The 17,074-nt window shown below is 40.6% G+C and overlaps 2 protein-coding genes across 3 annotated transcripts in view; one reads left to right on the forward strand and one right to left on the reverse strand.

Annotated features, from left to right (window-relative positions):
• Tlk (Tousled-like kinase) overlaps nt 1-17,074 on the forward strand; it is a 98,115-nt gene that overhangs the window by 47,833 nt on the left and 33,208 nt on the right. The window lies entirely within an intron of this gene.
• LOC6901634 (UMP-CMP kinase-like) lies at nt 15,398-16,257 on the reverse strand. Its single transcript, XM_002134268.3, has one exon. It carries the CDS (start codon nt 16,229-16,231, stop codon nt 15,512-15,514), a length of 720 nt encoding a protein of 239 aa, XP_002134304.3. The 5' UTR covers nt 16,232-16,257; the 3' UTR covers nt 15,398-15,511.

Raw genomic sequence — 17,074 nt, forward strand, 5'->3', positions numbered from 1 at the left:
AGGAGTATGAGTGCATTTGGTATGTTTGTGTGTATGCCTGTGCGCTGCTCTGCCAGCAGCTGCTGCTGCCGCTGCCGCTGCTGACGGCGCCGTTTTACTGCCTTCTGATCTGCCCTGCTGCTGCTGCCCCTCAGTCGTTATGACAAAGCAGTGCGACGCGACGGAACGCGAGCTATAAATAAAATATTATTATACATGTGTATGTTAATTAATCCATTGTATTAATAATCAATCTAATAATAATATTAAATGCAATTGCTGTGAGTGCTTTTGTTTGGTTTTATATTTTTTTTAAATTTTTTTGTGCATAGTTTTTGTTTGTTTTTGTGGCCATCGAAGGGCAAAAATCACTCAAAACATTGTAACTGTTCTACGGTCAGTTATACGTCGCACAATATAACAGCAGTGGCTCCCGGCAAGCAGCTGGCACAGCGTTTTTTTTCTTCTTCTTTTTTGTGTGTGTGTGTGTTGGTTTTGTTGTTTTGTCGACTACTTTGCGTCTCCTTCTTCGTCGTCGTCGTCGACGTCAGCTTCAACGTCGCTGCGGTCGTTGATACAAAAAGTTTTTTTTTTACCTTGAGCTCATTTCAAGTTTACAAACAAAAAACGAGGGGGAACGTTGTGAGTTGCTGCGGACACCGCAACTCTACAGTTATACCCGATACTAAGTCAGTATGGCTCTCCCCGGCAGATGGCGCTAATATTAAGCGACACGACAAAGAGTGTGTGCGAGAGAGACAAAAAGTCAGTCTGAGCGTGACGTCGGGCGGTGCATAGCCAGTGAAAATTGGTTTGTTCCTTTTGGCTATAAAAATGACCTGATCTGATCCAAATTCAGCAATCTAATAGATATGGTCATTATCTATGATTCTGCGTTTTTAGTTTTCTCGAATGTGCAATATTGTGGATGGCACAGATTTTCGTTCTTTGTGGGGGCGGATGGGGGTGGGGCGAAATTCTGAGATATACGTTTTATAGTGACATCTTAAAGGAGTGTGTGTACCAAATTTGGTTACTCTAGCCTTAATAGTCTCTGAGATTTGTGGTTGCCCCAGATTTTCGTCCTTTGCGGGGTCGGAAGGGGGTGTGGAGAAATTTGGACACGAAACGGTCAAGGTCCGATATCACAGGAGTGTGGATACCAAATTTGGTTGCTCTAGCTCTTATGGGTTCTGAGATCCTTGAACTCATATTTTGCAATTGGCAAAACCGACCATGAAACCTGTGTGTTAGAGTGAGACAGAGCGAGAAAGAGTGAAATTGTTTGCGTGATTCTGGCTATAATAATTATACGATCTGGTTCAGATTTTGCACTCTGTAAGATATAGTCATCTTCTACGATTCTGCGTTTTTAGTTTTCTCGTATCGTCAAAATTGTGGATGCCAAAGATTTTCGCCCTTTGTGGGGGCGGAAGTGGGCGGGGCAAAAACTTGAAATATTTTTGGAGCAGTGACATATCACAGAAGTCTGGATCCAAAACATCGTTGCTCTAGCTCTTATAGTCTTTGAGCATTAGGCGCTGAAGGGGACGGACAGACGGACAGACGGACAGACGGACGGACGGACAGACGGACAGACGGACGGACGGACAGACGGACAGACAGACATGGCTCAATCGACTCGGCTATTGATGCTGATCAAGAATATATATACTTTATGGGGTCGGAAACGATTCCTTCTGGCCGTTACACACATCTACTTTCACCACAAATCTAATATACCCCAATACTCATTTTGAGTATCGGGTATAAAAAGAGTGTAATAATAATGAAAAAGAAACACATACAATACTAAATAAGGAAAATCCAAATATACCGAAAACCAAAAAATATAACAACACAAATCATAATAAATCTACCTAAAATATAAAAATAATAATACTAATAAAAATAATAAAAAATAATATCCATACAATTTACAGATGAAACTTTTTAAAGATTTAAAAAAATATTTTTAGAGAGAATTAAAAAATTGCAAAGAAATGATTTCCCGGTGAATGGTGGCAAAAAAAAGGAGCAACTATATTATGTGATATAAATTTTTTGTTGAAGTTTTTGTGGCGATACACAGATTGCAATTCAAATATTATTTACTGCTGAAAAAAGGCAAAAAAAAAAGAAAATGTGATCTAATTGGGAAAAATTAATTATTTCAAATAAAACAACAAACTAAAAAAAAAAAGGGAAAAGTGTACACTTCGTGTGAGTGTTTTTTGTAATGCATTTGTTTTCAACATTCAGGCAACAAGAAGAAAGGCTAACCACAAATCAAGATCAAAAATCGATTTAAATATATACGTATATTCTCGGCGTTATATATATATTTATATAGAGAGATATATAGTATCATCATCATCATCATATATATATATATGTGTGTGGATCAGAGTTCTACATGTGTGCAATGCAAAATTGGCAATTGCAGGCGTCGAGCTATCAACAACATTATCATCAACAACAACAGCACCATCAACAACAGCAACAACACCAACAGCATCATCATCATCAGCTACAACAGCAACTGCTGCTCCAACAACAACAACAACAGCAGCAACAGCAACTGCAACAGCAACAGCAGCAACAACAGCAATTACAACAGCAGCAACAGCAACAGCAGCAACAACAATTGCTAATGCCACAACAACAACAATTACAACATTTGCAATTGTGCAATAACTATATAATCAACACGACATTCAACAACAACAGCAACAGTTGCCAAAATAGTTATCATAGTTATCACAGTTATCATAACAACAACAACAACAATAACAATAACAACAACAACAACAACAACAATAACAACAATAGCACCACAAACACCCCCACCAATCAAAACAACAACAGCAGCAACCAGCAGCTGCTACAACAACAACAACAACAACAACAACAGCAGCAGCAACAACAACAACTATTGGCCAACAACAACAATCTAGAGGATGATGTTTATTATTTGTTTTATAAAGATTTTTATGTAAGTGTTTTTGTTGTTGAGTGTTTGTTTTTCCACCACACCACCCCCCGTCCGCCCTTTCCATATATCACATGTAAATCCTTTTTGTCGAGGCACGTTCTCACGTTCTCGCATTCCGCAATCTCTCTCTAATTTTAGGCGGTATTTATACAGTATTTGGTGTCTGGTATTTTTCTGGGATTATTCTTTTTTGGCGGGAAGGGACTGCTGTGAGGGTTATAGTATTTTTTATGGAATTATGTTGTGTTATTTTTGTTGTTAGAATCACTCTAGTGTTAAATTAGTATTCAAGATTATATTTCTAGTATTTTCTGGCATTTACTAGTATTGTATTTTATGATAGTTTTCTATCAAACAATGGACTATTATTATTCTGGTATTATTCTGGGATGTACGTGCTAGTTTTCTGCATGGGTTTATGTTAAGATTAATCTAGTAGTTTCAGGTATTTTTATAGTATTTTATTGGTACTTTTTCAACAATTGTATTGGTACTTTTTCTTGTGTTTTGCTAGTATTGATACTTGGTATGTTTCGGTATTTTTCGCCATGAGTTAGTTTAAAGAATCCTGGGCTGAAAGATGGATAGAACAGAAGTGGACACAAACATCAAGTTGGAAAAATATATAAGGGTTTTCTATGTATTTGCATTGATCGTTAGGGGGATGGCGGGCAGGTGGTCTCTATAATGTTCACTACGGATGTACATATGTATCTATCCATCTATGGCATTATCTTTATTTGATATCTGGTGTTCCTCTTATCAGTGCTTATCAGACATTAGGCGATGTTTATCTATAGATCTTTTTCATAATCGAAAATCCAATTCAAAGTTCAACGGAAATGCCTATATAATCGTTGAGTGTAATGAAATATATACATACCCATCGCCTCCCTCTCTCCCACTCTCTCTATAGCGTATGACTCATGCCCAATCCGCAACCCCTAAAACGCAAAATATTGTCTTTCTGTTCGATCAGGCGAAACGGAAAAGGCAACGGAACCCAAACACCCATCCATCTGTCTTTCTCCTGCTTGTCCCTCTGTAAATATGTAACCCCTATATCTATTTATACAATGATCTACAAACGAGTATATTATCCACTATTTTTGCCAGAAAATGGATACATTTTCAATGTCAATGTCGTGTGCCCATAGATTATTATGTGATATATATAAAAGGGTGGATGGGGAGGGATACGGGCGCATGCCGTAGACATGTAAATTGTACAATCCCATATCTCATTTATTGTTGCACTTTTCCGCTCTCTATATACAGAAATGAGTGAGAAAATGTGCCATATTTATTGTACATAAGGGGGGGCGCGGGTATTTCTCCGATATATTATGATTCACACACAGCAGTATTCAGTATTTTGTGTATTCTTTTCAGTCATCAATGGGGCTGCTTTTAATGGGGTTACAAAAACGTTTGGATCCATTTTGGGCGTCTATTTACTGCAAAATGTAGATAAACCATCTTCGATTTTTGCCGACCGATGGGCGCTTTTGCATGACGCGCAACCATTTGATTGCTTGATTTTTCATTACAATTTAAATCTTTGGATCTTTCATATCCATATGACATCTTCCCCCTTAGATCGAATGAATTGCTGGCAAAAATTACGTCTCAAAATAAAGACAAACTCTTGGGTTTTTTTTTGTTCTGGGTACTTGAGCCCTAGGTTTTCTGATGTATCTGTATCTGTATCTGTGGCTGTGGCTGTGGTGCTGCCCCAACGGGGGTTGATTGTCCAGCCACGTGGACTTTGGAACACAAAAAAAAAAAAAATTGATTGAAATGCGCAGCAGTTGATTGAGGAAACGGAGGAGGAGGTGTAGGAAAGCCTTGGGCCCAAAAAGGCCGCAGGGAAAAATGTTATTCATATTAAATGCGTAATTAACAAGAGAGAGGGAGATAGAGAGAGATAGAATGAGAGAGCAAGAGACTAAATATATATTTTGTCCCTTTTTTTGTTTTTTTTTGGGAGGGTTGAAGTTTTTGCAAACGAAAACTGAATTTCGTTCATTCCAATTATCTTCGAGTATTATGAATGCAATGCCTGTGAAAATAAACACAGATACACAGATACTAGATACAGATACACAGTTAAATAGGTGGGCCGTAGATAGGGTCTCTCGTATCTAGATACAGAATTTCCGTTTTGGCTCTTTCGTTGTATTTCCATAATGTTCCATGACGTTTCCAGCAACAGCGCCCCCAAGCGATTTCGTTGCGGTTGTGCCGTGCCACAAACTATATATGTATCTATCTATCTATCTATCTGTATCTCTGTATCTCTGTCTCTGTCTCCCGCTTTCGGAATTCATTGAATGCGCTCTCGTTTTGCCCCAAGGGCCTGAAGGGTACTTCAATCTCAAACGATATGGTTCTTATATTTGGATTGAAATCTATCTTTGCGGGGAAATTGTTGAAGTACATATGTGTGCAGAAAAAGATACATAAATCGTATCTTCAAAGGTTTATTATTCTATCATAAAATATATTAATATTGCAATTTATTTAACACTGAAATAATGAATCTAATAAAAAAATAAAACGCTAAGAAAATATTTAAAAAAAAAACATTTAACCAAGAGAATATTTTTTATTATTTTATATATATTTATTTATAAACTATAACTTTTATAAATTAAAAAAAAAAATTAGCTCAAAGCAAAAATTAAAATTTTGTTTATTTTATTTATATTAATCACTCATTTTTATATATATTTAAATAAAATGAAAACAAATTAACCAAGGGAACATTTTATTTTATATTGATTTATGTATATATATTTTATATTTATATTAAAAAGTAAAATAAAAACAAGGAATTCAAATTATTTTTTTTAACTTTTGTAATTTTTTTTCGGCTTTTTTTGTCCGAGGTCTTTGGCTGTTATAACCATCCTACAAGCCCAATTAGAGTTTTAAGTCTATTTTGAGAGCCACTTGTGCCCCGGTGGCCACCGCTGCCTCCTGCGGGGAATGGAAAATGCATTTGCCAAATATTCCACAAAAACCTAATCCTTTTCTCGTGCCTTTTAGGAGTGGGGGGGGGGGGGGGGGAGGGGGCTTAAGGCACTCGACAAACATTTCGTGCGGATTTGACCTCCTCCAAAAGGTGCATACATATGTAAATATATGTATATATGGAGTTTTGAGATACATTGGACACACAGATACGTAGATACATAGATGTATATACAAAACACACACACAGACACACGGGGAACCTACACAGTAATTTTATTTTATTCCTTCAAATTTTTGGGCATAGCCTCCAAGGTATATTCGGCAAAGAAGGTGGTGGCGGTGCCATCAAATATAGGTCCCTCTTGCGTGTATCTACCCCGCAGATGAATGTACCTTGAGGGCCCTTGTATAAGAAGAAAACGAAAAGGGAAAAAAACCCTTCTGCAGAGAGGGCGGAGAGCCACAGAGAGAGAGGGAGAGGGAGAGCAGCGGCAGCGACGCCTCTGCGGCAGTTAGCGCCTACGTGGGACGACGACAGCGGGGAACAACAGCCAACAACAACACATTTGGCAAACACACACACGTCATAGACCTACCACCCCACCTCCGGCCGTCCCCCTGAAAAGCCTGGCATAAACAGCAGTCACTCAATGCGTCATTCCACACAGAGCGTGGGACAGTGGGCGGCAGTAGGGAGGAGCTAGATGGTAGATGGTGGGCTCTGACAGACAAAGAGAAAGAGAGAGACAGAAACAGAGAGAGAGAGAGGGAGAGAGAGAGAGCTCCAAGTGAAGCAGCAAATGTCCCATTTATATACCGACCTCTACCCTGGAAACTGGACCCTGGACACTGGGACTCTCAGCCACCCACCCACTCATTTGTCCCGCAGATTGTCCTCCTCCAGGCAGCACCACCACCACCACCACCAGTGGCAGTCTCTCAGAGTTTCAGTTACTCCCTCCCTCTCCATCATCAGCTTCAGTTTCAGCTGCAGTTTCGTCTTCATTATGCATACATACACATGTACATGCCTTTTGCCACAGAGGACTTTATGATTACCATCAGCTGCTTGCAGGGGAGACCCGGGGATCCATAAGACAGACCCCTCAATGAAACTTTCCCTTTTTTAGATAGTTTTGGCCAGATCGGATCACTATATCATATGATTGTCCTAAGAGTAACCAAAGGGTCCTGCCTCTGTGGCTTTCAAGCCTCATTTTTGTCTTCAGTTTATAGCTTTTAGCCTCATATTCGCCACTGGCTTTAGTTTCAGTTTTGTATTCGGCCTTCAAGCTTCAGTTTCAGCTTCAGGCACTAGCTTTCAGTTTCAGAGTTGCATTTCGTTTCATTTTTGAACCATTCTCCCACCGCGTGTCCATTGAATGTTGAACTGAAAGAAATCTCTAGAGCTGGAGCTCTCCATAAGAAAGATACCAAGGAATCTCTTGAGAATTCTAGCTTTAGTTTTCATCTACTTCTAGCGATTTTTCACCATTCCCGCATTCCCCCTTCATCTTTTTTCGATCTGTGTTTGCTTATTGCGTAATATCTGCCGTAACGCCGTCTTTAATGCGTCTTATTCGTAATAATTTGTGGGACTGAAAACTGCGTAATTTGTGTGTTTACATCAAACATGTTTGATGCCTGGACCCCTGGAGAGCGACAAGGAAAAGAATATTTTAATAGGAGACCGAAAGAGAGAGAGAGAGAGACGGGGTGGGGAGGGGGGGGGTGGGAGGTGGACCCACGCAATTACCTTTTGGCCATATTTTACATACAAATGCACCTACACCCACACATACAAGTACATGTACATACATATTTAATTCCTGTACATTAACAAAATTGTGCAATGTGCAGGCAGCAGCAGAGCAGAGCAGAGCGGCAGGCAGCAGAGCAGCAGCAGCAGCAGAGCAGAGCAGCAGCAGCAGCAGCAGCAGGCAACTCAATCACGACTTTGCCTGCTCTGCTGCCGCCGCCTTGGTTTTGTTGTTTTTGCATCGAACGACGATTCTCGTCCGTCGTCTGGTTCGAGTCGTTTCTCTATGTGTTTTGTGCGCGAGAGCAAGAGGTAGGAGCCAGCGGAGCCAGCAGAGCCAGAGCAAGGAGCAACCAACTACTAACGGACATGTCTGACGCACATGCGTGTGCCTGCGCGCGCGCTGCATTGACTTCGTAAGCGTCAGCGTCAGCGCAGCGGCCGTGTCGGCAGCTGCAGTTTTGGTGGCTATTTGCCATGGCCTCCTGCTTGAGCACCTTTCGCGGCTGCAGCAGCAGAAGCAGCGCCAACGAACATGCTCAGGCATTCACTCGCATTCGCACACACACACACACACACACGCAGACCCTCGAGAACGGGCAGCAGCTGCTGGCAGCGGCAGAGCATAACAGGAATACAAGAAAAAAAAACACCAACAAAAAAAAGAGAGCTTTTAAGAGACAGCAGGCAGGCAGGCAGTCAGGCAGGCGCCCACCCGACAAATTAGTCAATTACCAAATGATGGAAAGGTGTCAAAAGGAAGTAAACAGCCCGGAGGAAGTTTCAAGCTAATTGCCTTCATTGAGTGAATTTTCGAATGGAATTTTGGGAAATCAACAAAAATGCCACAGGACACGGGCACACCTGAAATATATGTACATACATATATGGTATTTTATTTTACAAAAATCGGAAGCAAAGAGCTTATTACTAAGAAAATATTCTGATTCAACAAAAATGGAAAAATAATTAAAAAATGTCTTTCAACAATTCAGTTTTCCTACAATTAAAATAGATAAATACCAGAAACAAAAGAACATTTCGACTTTAATTCAAACGCTCTCTGATGGCTTAAAACGATTTAAAATTAAACTAAATGGCTAAATGGCACAACCACTGTGCTTGGGAGCAGGGAGTAGTACCATTACGAATCTGTTTTGCTTGTCAGGTGGTTGTTTTTGTGTGGTGGACGATTGGACTGGACTGGACTGGGGCTCTGTTTTGTCTCCTTTTATGCGAATGTTGTTGTTGTCGTCGTCGTCGTCGTGTTGCTCTTCTTTCTTGTTCTTGTGATTCTGGCTTGGCCGTCTTCGTCTTCTGGTTTGTGGCGGTGTTTTCTGTCTCGCGAGCTTTCCTTCAAGGAGACAAGAGGCACGGATGACGATGGTGGAGGGGGGGGAGGCAAAGTAGTTGTTGTACAGTTGAGCCATTCAGAGTAGACACGAATGGAGAGTGTATTACGAGTTTGTGTGCATGTATGTGTGTATTGTATGTACATTATGTAAATAAGCATACATACATGTGTCTCTAAGTGGGCATAGGTATGTCTTCGGACTCCCCCCCACCCCGATAGACGCTGATGATGGCGACAACGACTACGACAACGACAACGACTCCCCCGGTCTCTTTATTATTACTTTACTTACTTTTTGCTCTACTGCTGATACCCTATCCACGTTGCCTGGAGTGTGTATTCGAGGCAGGTTCTAACTATGGTAACACGGGTGTCTCTCCCACTCTCTCTCTCGCTGTATCTTTCCATCTATTAGACATACCACCCGCATCTTGCGGCATCACTCCTCGGTCGCTTTTTTAGCTTCGGTCCATCTATAGAGTCATCTTATCTGAATAATAGGTATACCCATTGTCGTTGCACTGCTTTCTGTCTTTTATTTCTACATCTTGGTTTACTTGCTGTTCACGGGTTGAACATTTCATTTTAACTATCCTTCTTCGCCGCAAAGTCTTCTAGCCTGGTTTTCAAGCAGTTCATTTAGTTTCGTTCGCCTCTGATGATACTGTTATGGAGCTGTGTATCGTTGATTCGCTTCATTTTGGTTTTCCTTGCACTGCTTCATTCGAATGTGTACAGGGATCTGCTGCTCTACAGTGAACTGCTTTATATTGATAGCTAAAGTGATACACTGCTGTATAGTTGTCTGGAGATTCACTCCTGGCATTGCTTTATAGTTGTCTACTGCTTCACTCCTTGTACTGCTTCATATTTGTCTACTGATTCACTCCTGGCACTGCTTTATACTTATCTTGAGGGCTTTTCCACTGCTTCACTCCTTGCACTGCTCTATACCTATCTTGAGGGCTTCTCCACTGCTTCTCATGCTTCACTCCTTGCACTGCTTTATACCTATCTTGAGGGCTCTTGCACTGCTTTTACTGTAGATCTCTGTTGAAACAATGAATCATTCGCTAAATGATCATCAAAATATAGTTTCCGCGATTAAAGGTTATGCGAGTCTGTGTGTGTGTTGTACTTTCTCTCATACTAGCGCCACGCCTCATTCCATACCATTCCAGTTGTAGGAAATTCTTTGCCCGCAGCACCATTCTTCTTCCACAGTCGTTCCAGTGTTTCGTTCCCCCTGGAAAGCAGCAGCAGCGTACAATTGGAAATGGTGACTAGTTCCATCATTCCATTCCATGCCATTCCATTCCATTCCACTGTGTTTTGTTGTGGCTCGCTCAATGATAATCCAATTAAATAACAACAGTTATAGATCTGAATACATATGTGCTATAGCCGTGTGTGTACATCTAATGTATCGGTATCTATAGGAGGCACACATCTATCTGTGAGTGTATCTGTATCTGTATCGGTATCTATGGGCGGCACACATCTATCTGTGAGTGTATCTGTATCTATTTACAGTCTAAGTGCATTTATAAATCAAATAATCTATGTGCTGACGTCCGTGTACGGTTCGTTCTGCTCCCAACTTCATTTCTCACTCCTCCTATGGCTATGGCTGTGCCTATTCCTCTGACCGAAGCGCCGACCCTCCGCTGGTCCCCATCGTATTCCTCCATCTCCCCCTCCCTAATGACGTCAGCGTAATCGCAGAGGCAGCTTATAAAGAAAAAAAAACAACAACAACAAAAATAACAAACAAAATGCAAAGCAAACACAAGTAACAGTTCATAATGGAACGAATGGCGAAAGCGAAGAACGAAGAACGGAGAACGAAAACTACAAAAGAAAAAAGCAATATGTGTCGATAGGAAATTTCAAAGACAAACCAAAAACCAAGTACAGTGGTCACTCGAGAGTGAGGGAATAAAAGAATATTCAAGCCGTACAGAATTTCGTCATTATCCTTTCGCTTATGGGAATTTTCTCCAATGAATCAATGGCTTTTTATTTCGAAGATATTCCTTTGAGAATATTTTTCAGCGCATCATGGGAACTTTTATGGGAACTTTCAACAGCGGATCAAAGGGCTTTCATCCATTTCCTTACGGAAACGTTTTTGCAATGAAAGAAGGGCTCTTATTAAGAAGATATCCTCTCGCTTATGGTCATTTTGTGCAGTGAATCAAATTGTATCCTTTCGCCTATGGGAATTATCAACAGCAATAGCGTATTATGGGATTTGTATTTCAAAGTTATCCATTTTCTTATAGGAAATTAGTATTTTTAAACCATTTTCTAATGGGTGCTTTGTATCCTTTTGATTATGGGAACTATTAACATACAAAAAAAGATATAGATGATAATCTTTTTCACAAGATATTCATTCGTTTATGGGAAATTTTTACAGCAAATGAGTGGACTTTAATCCATTTAATTACAGTGAAACAAGGCCTTATTCTTCAATAGGTATCCGTTCGCTTATGGGCATATTGCACAGGAAATAAAGGCATTTTGAATTCGCTTATAGGAATTTTATTATTCGCGATGTCCTAGTGCAAGTTTTTGTATCAGAACTAGTCATATGCATTTTTTTAGAATAGGAATACAACTTTGTTGCTCTTTGCTCATCTGTATCTGTGCTTAAAAAAAAGGGCCGCCACCGCTATAAGACGCAATGTGGAGGGTCAGTCGGAAAGGTCACACATATAATGGAACGCGATTCGCTCAAAGATCCCCAGTATATAGAGGAAGAGACACAGATATAGATAACAGATATAGTTAGTTGCAAACCCGTATTAAAATACATACTATTTATGTACATATATAGAAAGTACAAAGTGAACGGATGCACATCGTCATCGTCATCTTTTGTCGTGAGAGAAACAAAATTTCATTCATAAGGCACTAAGGCCAGGGTAATGGAAATTCTGGTTGGGACTGGGCTTTCTTACTGCTCTTATCCGCTCTCTCTCTCTCTCTACTTGTTCCCTCTATTTTGCTTTTGTTATCAGCGTTTTTTCTTTGTTTTCTATTTATTTATATTTTTTTTATTCTTGCAATTCATTTCTATTTTTATTATAATAAAACAATGTCGGAGGTTGTCGCGCCGCTCTCTGTCCGTATCGCTCGCCTACGATCTTCGATTTAGAATTATTTCAGATCTAAACCAAAAATAGGTCAAAAATTAAATTGAAATTAAAGAATATTTCAATCAAAAGTCAAAAAAAATCGGCCCTACCGCAGGGGATTGTCTATTTATTTATGTATCTTTATCTGTATCTGTATCTATCGCGTTTGCATTCCAAAATCTGAAAGAAATCGCTGACAACTGCGAGAAAGGCTGACAATTGTGTGGAATGGGATTGGGAAGTGGAATTGGAATTGAAATTGCATTTGGAACTGAACTGAAAACTGAACTCGAAAAAAACTGAAACTGAAACCAGAAACTGGTTTCCCTTTCCCAATCCGCAGCCATGTGCATTGTCTATAGATTCCAGTTGAGAAGGGGGAGGAGGGGGGGGCACAGATAATTAGATACGCAGATACTCGTTTATAAAATGCAGTTCAATGGATCGTAATTTTCAAACATAAACAGAAAGAGCGACAGACAACATTCACGGGGAACATTCTTAACGTCTACGATCCTCGATCCTTAACTCTTTGCGATCTCGTGTCCTTTCGCTTATGGGAATTTTGTTGAATGAAGCCACGCGTATCCCAGAGATTGTATAGAAAATGTCTCAATAAAATCCATTTAAAAATGATTTCGCATTTCGGACATTAGGCATTCCGTTTCGTTGTAATTTTCATTTAATCTTTCCCGTTTCTTTGTTGTACATTTTCTTTTGTTTTTTTTTTTTGTATTTCTATCGCTTTGCACGCAATCCGCAAATCAGTGGAAATCATATACATGTAGATATAGAGATATGTGTGGATATAGTGTACGATACAGTGTTGTGTATAGCGAAGATCAACCTCTCTCTCGCTCTCCATTCCCCCAACTCTCCATTCATCATTCTTTCTCGCTCGCCTTCTCTATCTCTCTGTTTTCTCTATTAACAAATGCCTGAAAGTACTGAGTAGATTCTGATTTTTCTCTACTTATAGGAAAAACGGTGGCGGGCTCTATACGTTTCGAGGGGCAGTTTGTAGCCTTTCGCTTAGGGGAATTTTTAAGAGAGACAGTTTTCGGAGAGGTCCTGGGGATACCTGATGGAAAGTTTTTACTCTGTAGAGATCTATAGAAGATTTTCCAAGGCAGAGTCTTCGAAATAGATGGAAGATCTCTCTGGGCGAAAGATCAAAGAATCTCACCCCATCCAAAGGACTCCATTTTAAACAAAGGATCAAATAGAAGTTTATTTGATTGTTGAGAGTATACCATATTCGTCTTTTCACTTCAATTTTTGTGCTCAAGTGTGTTTGTTTTTCTCTTTTTTTCTTGTTTTTTTTTTGTTTTTATTTCTTTTTCTCGCATTTTGCACTTGAACGACTTTCAATTGAAATGTGTATTTATGCAATCGGGGGCATGTGCCTACGAGTATATATGGTACTATATAAATGTATATAATGTACAACAGAACCCCCCTCTACGTCCACGCCCACCATTTCTCATCTCTCTTTCTTTTTGATTTGTGTGCGCTTTTGCTTTGTTCGCTTGGCCCATAAACAAAGCAATTTACATGCAAACACACTCTACACTCTCCAACACAAGCCATCCCCATTGGGCCAGCAACGATTGAGAAATTGAAACATCAATCGACTGACAAAAAAAACCCAAACCAAAAGAAAAAGATCCCTTGAGGGAAATACAAGTAGAACCCAAAGAGGATTTCATCTAAAATACGTTCTTTCTTTCAGTAGATTGAAACATATTTCTTTCACGAAAAAGCTTTCTGGTGGCTGTCACGCGTCATGCGGCACAGCCCATCGGTCGGGCTCCTTATTTATCTAAACACTTCATCACTAAACAAAACTAACTGTTTCTCTTTCTCTTTTTTTTTTTGTCTTTTTAGGTAAGTTTTCATGGCTTTGCGACAAAATGTATGTTAAAACTAGAAGGATTTGAGGCCTGTTTTGTAAGTAAGGAAAGGAGGAGAGTTCTACGATATGTGCATGATATTATTGAAGGTGATAGCTTTTTAAGAGCGGGCTATAGCCCTTTAAGAGTATTCTTAAGGACAATTGGGGTACTGGTTGTTGAGCAGAAAATTCCATCCAATCCAACAACAAAATACACAGTCTTTGTGCTTGCTACACCCTGTATTGGCTGTCGCTACACCCTGTATTGTCTGTCGCTAGACGCTGTTTTGTCTACACCCTGTATTGTCTGTCTCTACACCCTGTAGTGTCGGTCTCTACACCCTGTAGTGTCGGTCTCTACACCCTGTAGTGTCGGTCTCTACACCCTGTATGGTCTGTCGCTACCCGCTGTTTTGTCGGTCTCTACACCCTGTATTGTCGGTCTCTACACCCTGTAGTGTCCGTCTCTACACCCTGTAGTGTCCGTCTCTACACCCTGTTTTGTCTGTCTGTACACCCTGTTTTGTCTGTCTCTACATCCTGTTTTGTCGGTCTCTACACCCTGTGTTGTCCGTCTACACCCTGTACCCTTTCGCACTGCAGAACAGTCCATGCAGACCCTCTCCACAGCTCCTGCTCCTCGAAGAATCGGTGGATGGGAGACCCCTTCTCGCTCCCCCACCTTTGGAAATTCCTTTCGCATTCCCCGCTTGTGCCGTCATTTGTAGTAGTTTTTGAAAAGTGTTCATTCAATTGCAAGTTACGATGACAAAAGTTGTCCAACTACTTGGCTTCCACCCCCCGCACCCTGTGCACCCCCATTTACACCCCATGCACAACCACCTCCAAGAATAGCCCCTAGCAACAGCAACAGCACCCTTTCTCTGTGTCTCTCTCCCTCTCTCTCTCTCTCTATGGATGATTCGAGAGTGGTACAGTATGCACTGCTTTGATTTCTCTCACGTTTCAACTAATTAATTTCTTTGACGACATCAAGAGCTAGTGTTTCATTTGTGGTGATAATCAAGAGTTTTGACAGCTCAAAGTCCATACCAAGCCACCGCCTTTGATTCTCGCCTTTTGTTGAAAGTTCAAAATGCATTTTGCAATGAAATAAAATACAATAATTGATGGGCAAACAAATTATAGAAGATAAGTCCAGTTCAGACCTCTTAACCCCTCTATAATATTGGGTTTCAGGCAATTTTCGCACAAAGTAATTGAATAATTGTCTGTGCCAGAGAATGGGCAGTGCTTTGCCTTTGGACAACTTTTGAGGAGAGACACCAAAGACTTTGGGGCAACAAGTTGCTGGACTGTGGCCCAGTGTTTATTTCATTAGGTTTCTGCCATTTAATTTGAAATGCTTTTAGGTACAGGTAAGGCCTAATCGAACGGCCAAAAGCGACTAAAAACCGCTGGCCAAGAAAGCGCTCTCCACCTGGGAGAACACCTGATCGGCATCGGGGCCCGCATCGATGGTCTTTATCTGGCCAGTGCCCTGAAAGTATTGGATGATGGGCAGCGAATGCTTGTTGTAGGTCTGAATGCGCTTCTTCAGAGTCTCCAGATTGTCGTCGATGCGCCCGGAGCCGTTTAGGCCGCGTTTCAGGCAGCGCTTAACGCAGTCCTCCTCAGTGCAATCGAAGAACAGGACAAACTGCATGTCCACCTTCGAGGACATGCGACGATTCCAGCCATCCAGATTGTCCTGATTGCGGGGAAAGCCATCGATGAGGAACATCGAGTTCCCGGAGCTCTTAATCGCCTTCTCCAGCAGCGAACAAGTCACATCCACGGGCAGAATTTTCCCGTCGCGCATGTGCTCCTCGATCATCGTCCCGTACTGTGAGCCCTCGCGCGAGCCCTCCTCCCGCAACAGATCGCCCGTGGACAGGTGCGTGAAGCGGAATCGATCGGCGATTCTCGAGCACTGGGTACCCTTGCCAGCCCCTGGGCCGCCAAGGACGAAGACAACCTTGGCTTTGGTCGCGAAACTGCTCATAATTCCGTTCGAATAGTGTTGGAAAATGTGGTCGAGTTGTTGAATTGTTGCCTGACGTTGACGAAACAGTAAAGAAACTGTTTGAAAGTTATTCCATTGACTCCCCAAACTACAGGATAGCATTCGTTCCAATGGGTGTTTTTCAACACTAATGTAATATGTGACTACTTTAATAATAACACTGGCACGTCTGTGCCGTTTGACTTCGGTTTTAAGAATATCTTTATTGAATTTATTCTTTATTCTTATAACCTCGGTTCGGCTGATCGAACCGCGGATCGGCTTCATACATATTTGTATTATCAGCATAATCGAGAGGCCAAGACCTTAGCAAGAGTGTACCCTCAATACAGTATGTCAAGAAACTCTTTACACACTGAAAATAAATTAAATTTTTTGACTTTGGATAAGAAAAAAGAAAAGAAAACTTTGGATAAATAATACCTTTGGTTCAAATTTATCAAATTTTTTAAATTCATAACCATTCAGGGATTAATTATAAAGTAGTTAGTGAAAAAAGAATAACAAAACTATAAATAGGTAACTTAAAAAATAACAAAAACAATGATTACCTATTTTTGACACTTTCAAGAAACTTTTTACACATTTCGTTTTCGAGCTCTGTTTTGTTCTGTTCTTAGAAAAAAAGGGACTTTACCGTAATCTATGCTTTTGGCGTTGCTCAGTGCTGCTCTATTTTTGCATTGACTTTGATTTGGTTGCGAAATTTTGACCGGTGCACATCTACAGACTAACTTTCTGAAATTTTTAAAATGCCTGGCAAAAGACTAAGCTTTGACGTTGTCCAATTGATTGGGCAAATCTGTTGCAGACATGGTAGACATGTTTTCAGTATCAAGGAAAACAATTGCCAATGTCCTAAGTCGCGCGAAGAACGAAGGGAGACTGGAAACAAAATCTGGCGGTGGCCGTAAAAGGAAGACCGCATAATCATGAGGAAAATTA

Source organism: Drosophila pseudoobscura, chromosome X, assembly GCF_009870125.1.
Source record: "Drosophila pseudoobscura strain MV-25-SWS-2005 chromosome X, UCI_Dpse_MV25, whole genome shotgun sequence".
Classification (NCBI taxonomy): Eukaryota; Metazoa; Arthropoda; class Insecta; order Diptera; family Drosophilidae; genus Drosophila; species Drosophila pseudoobscura.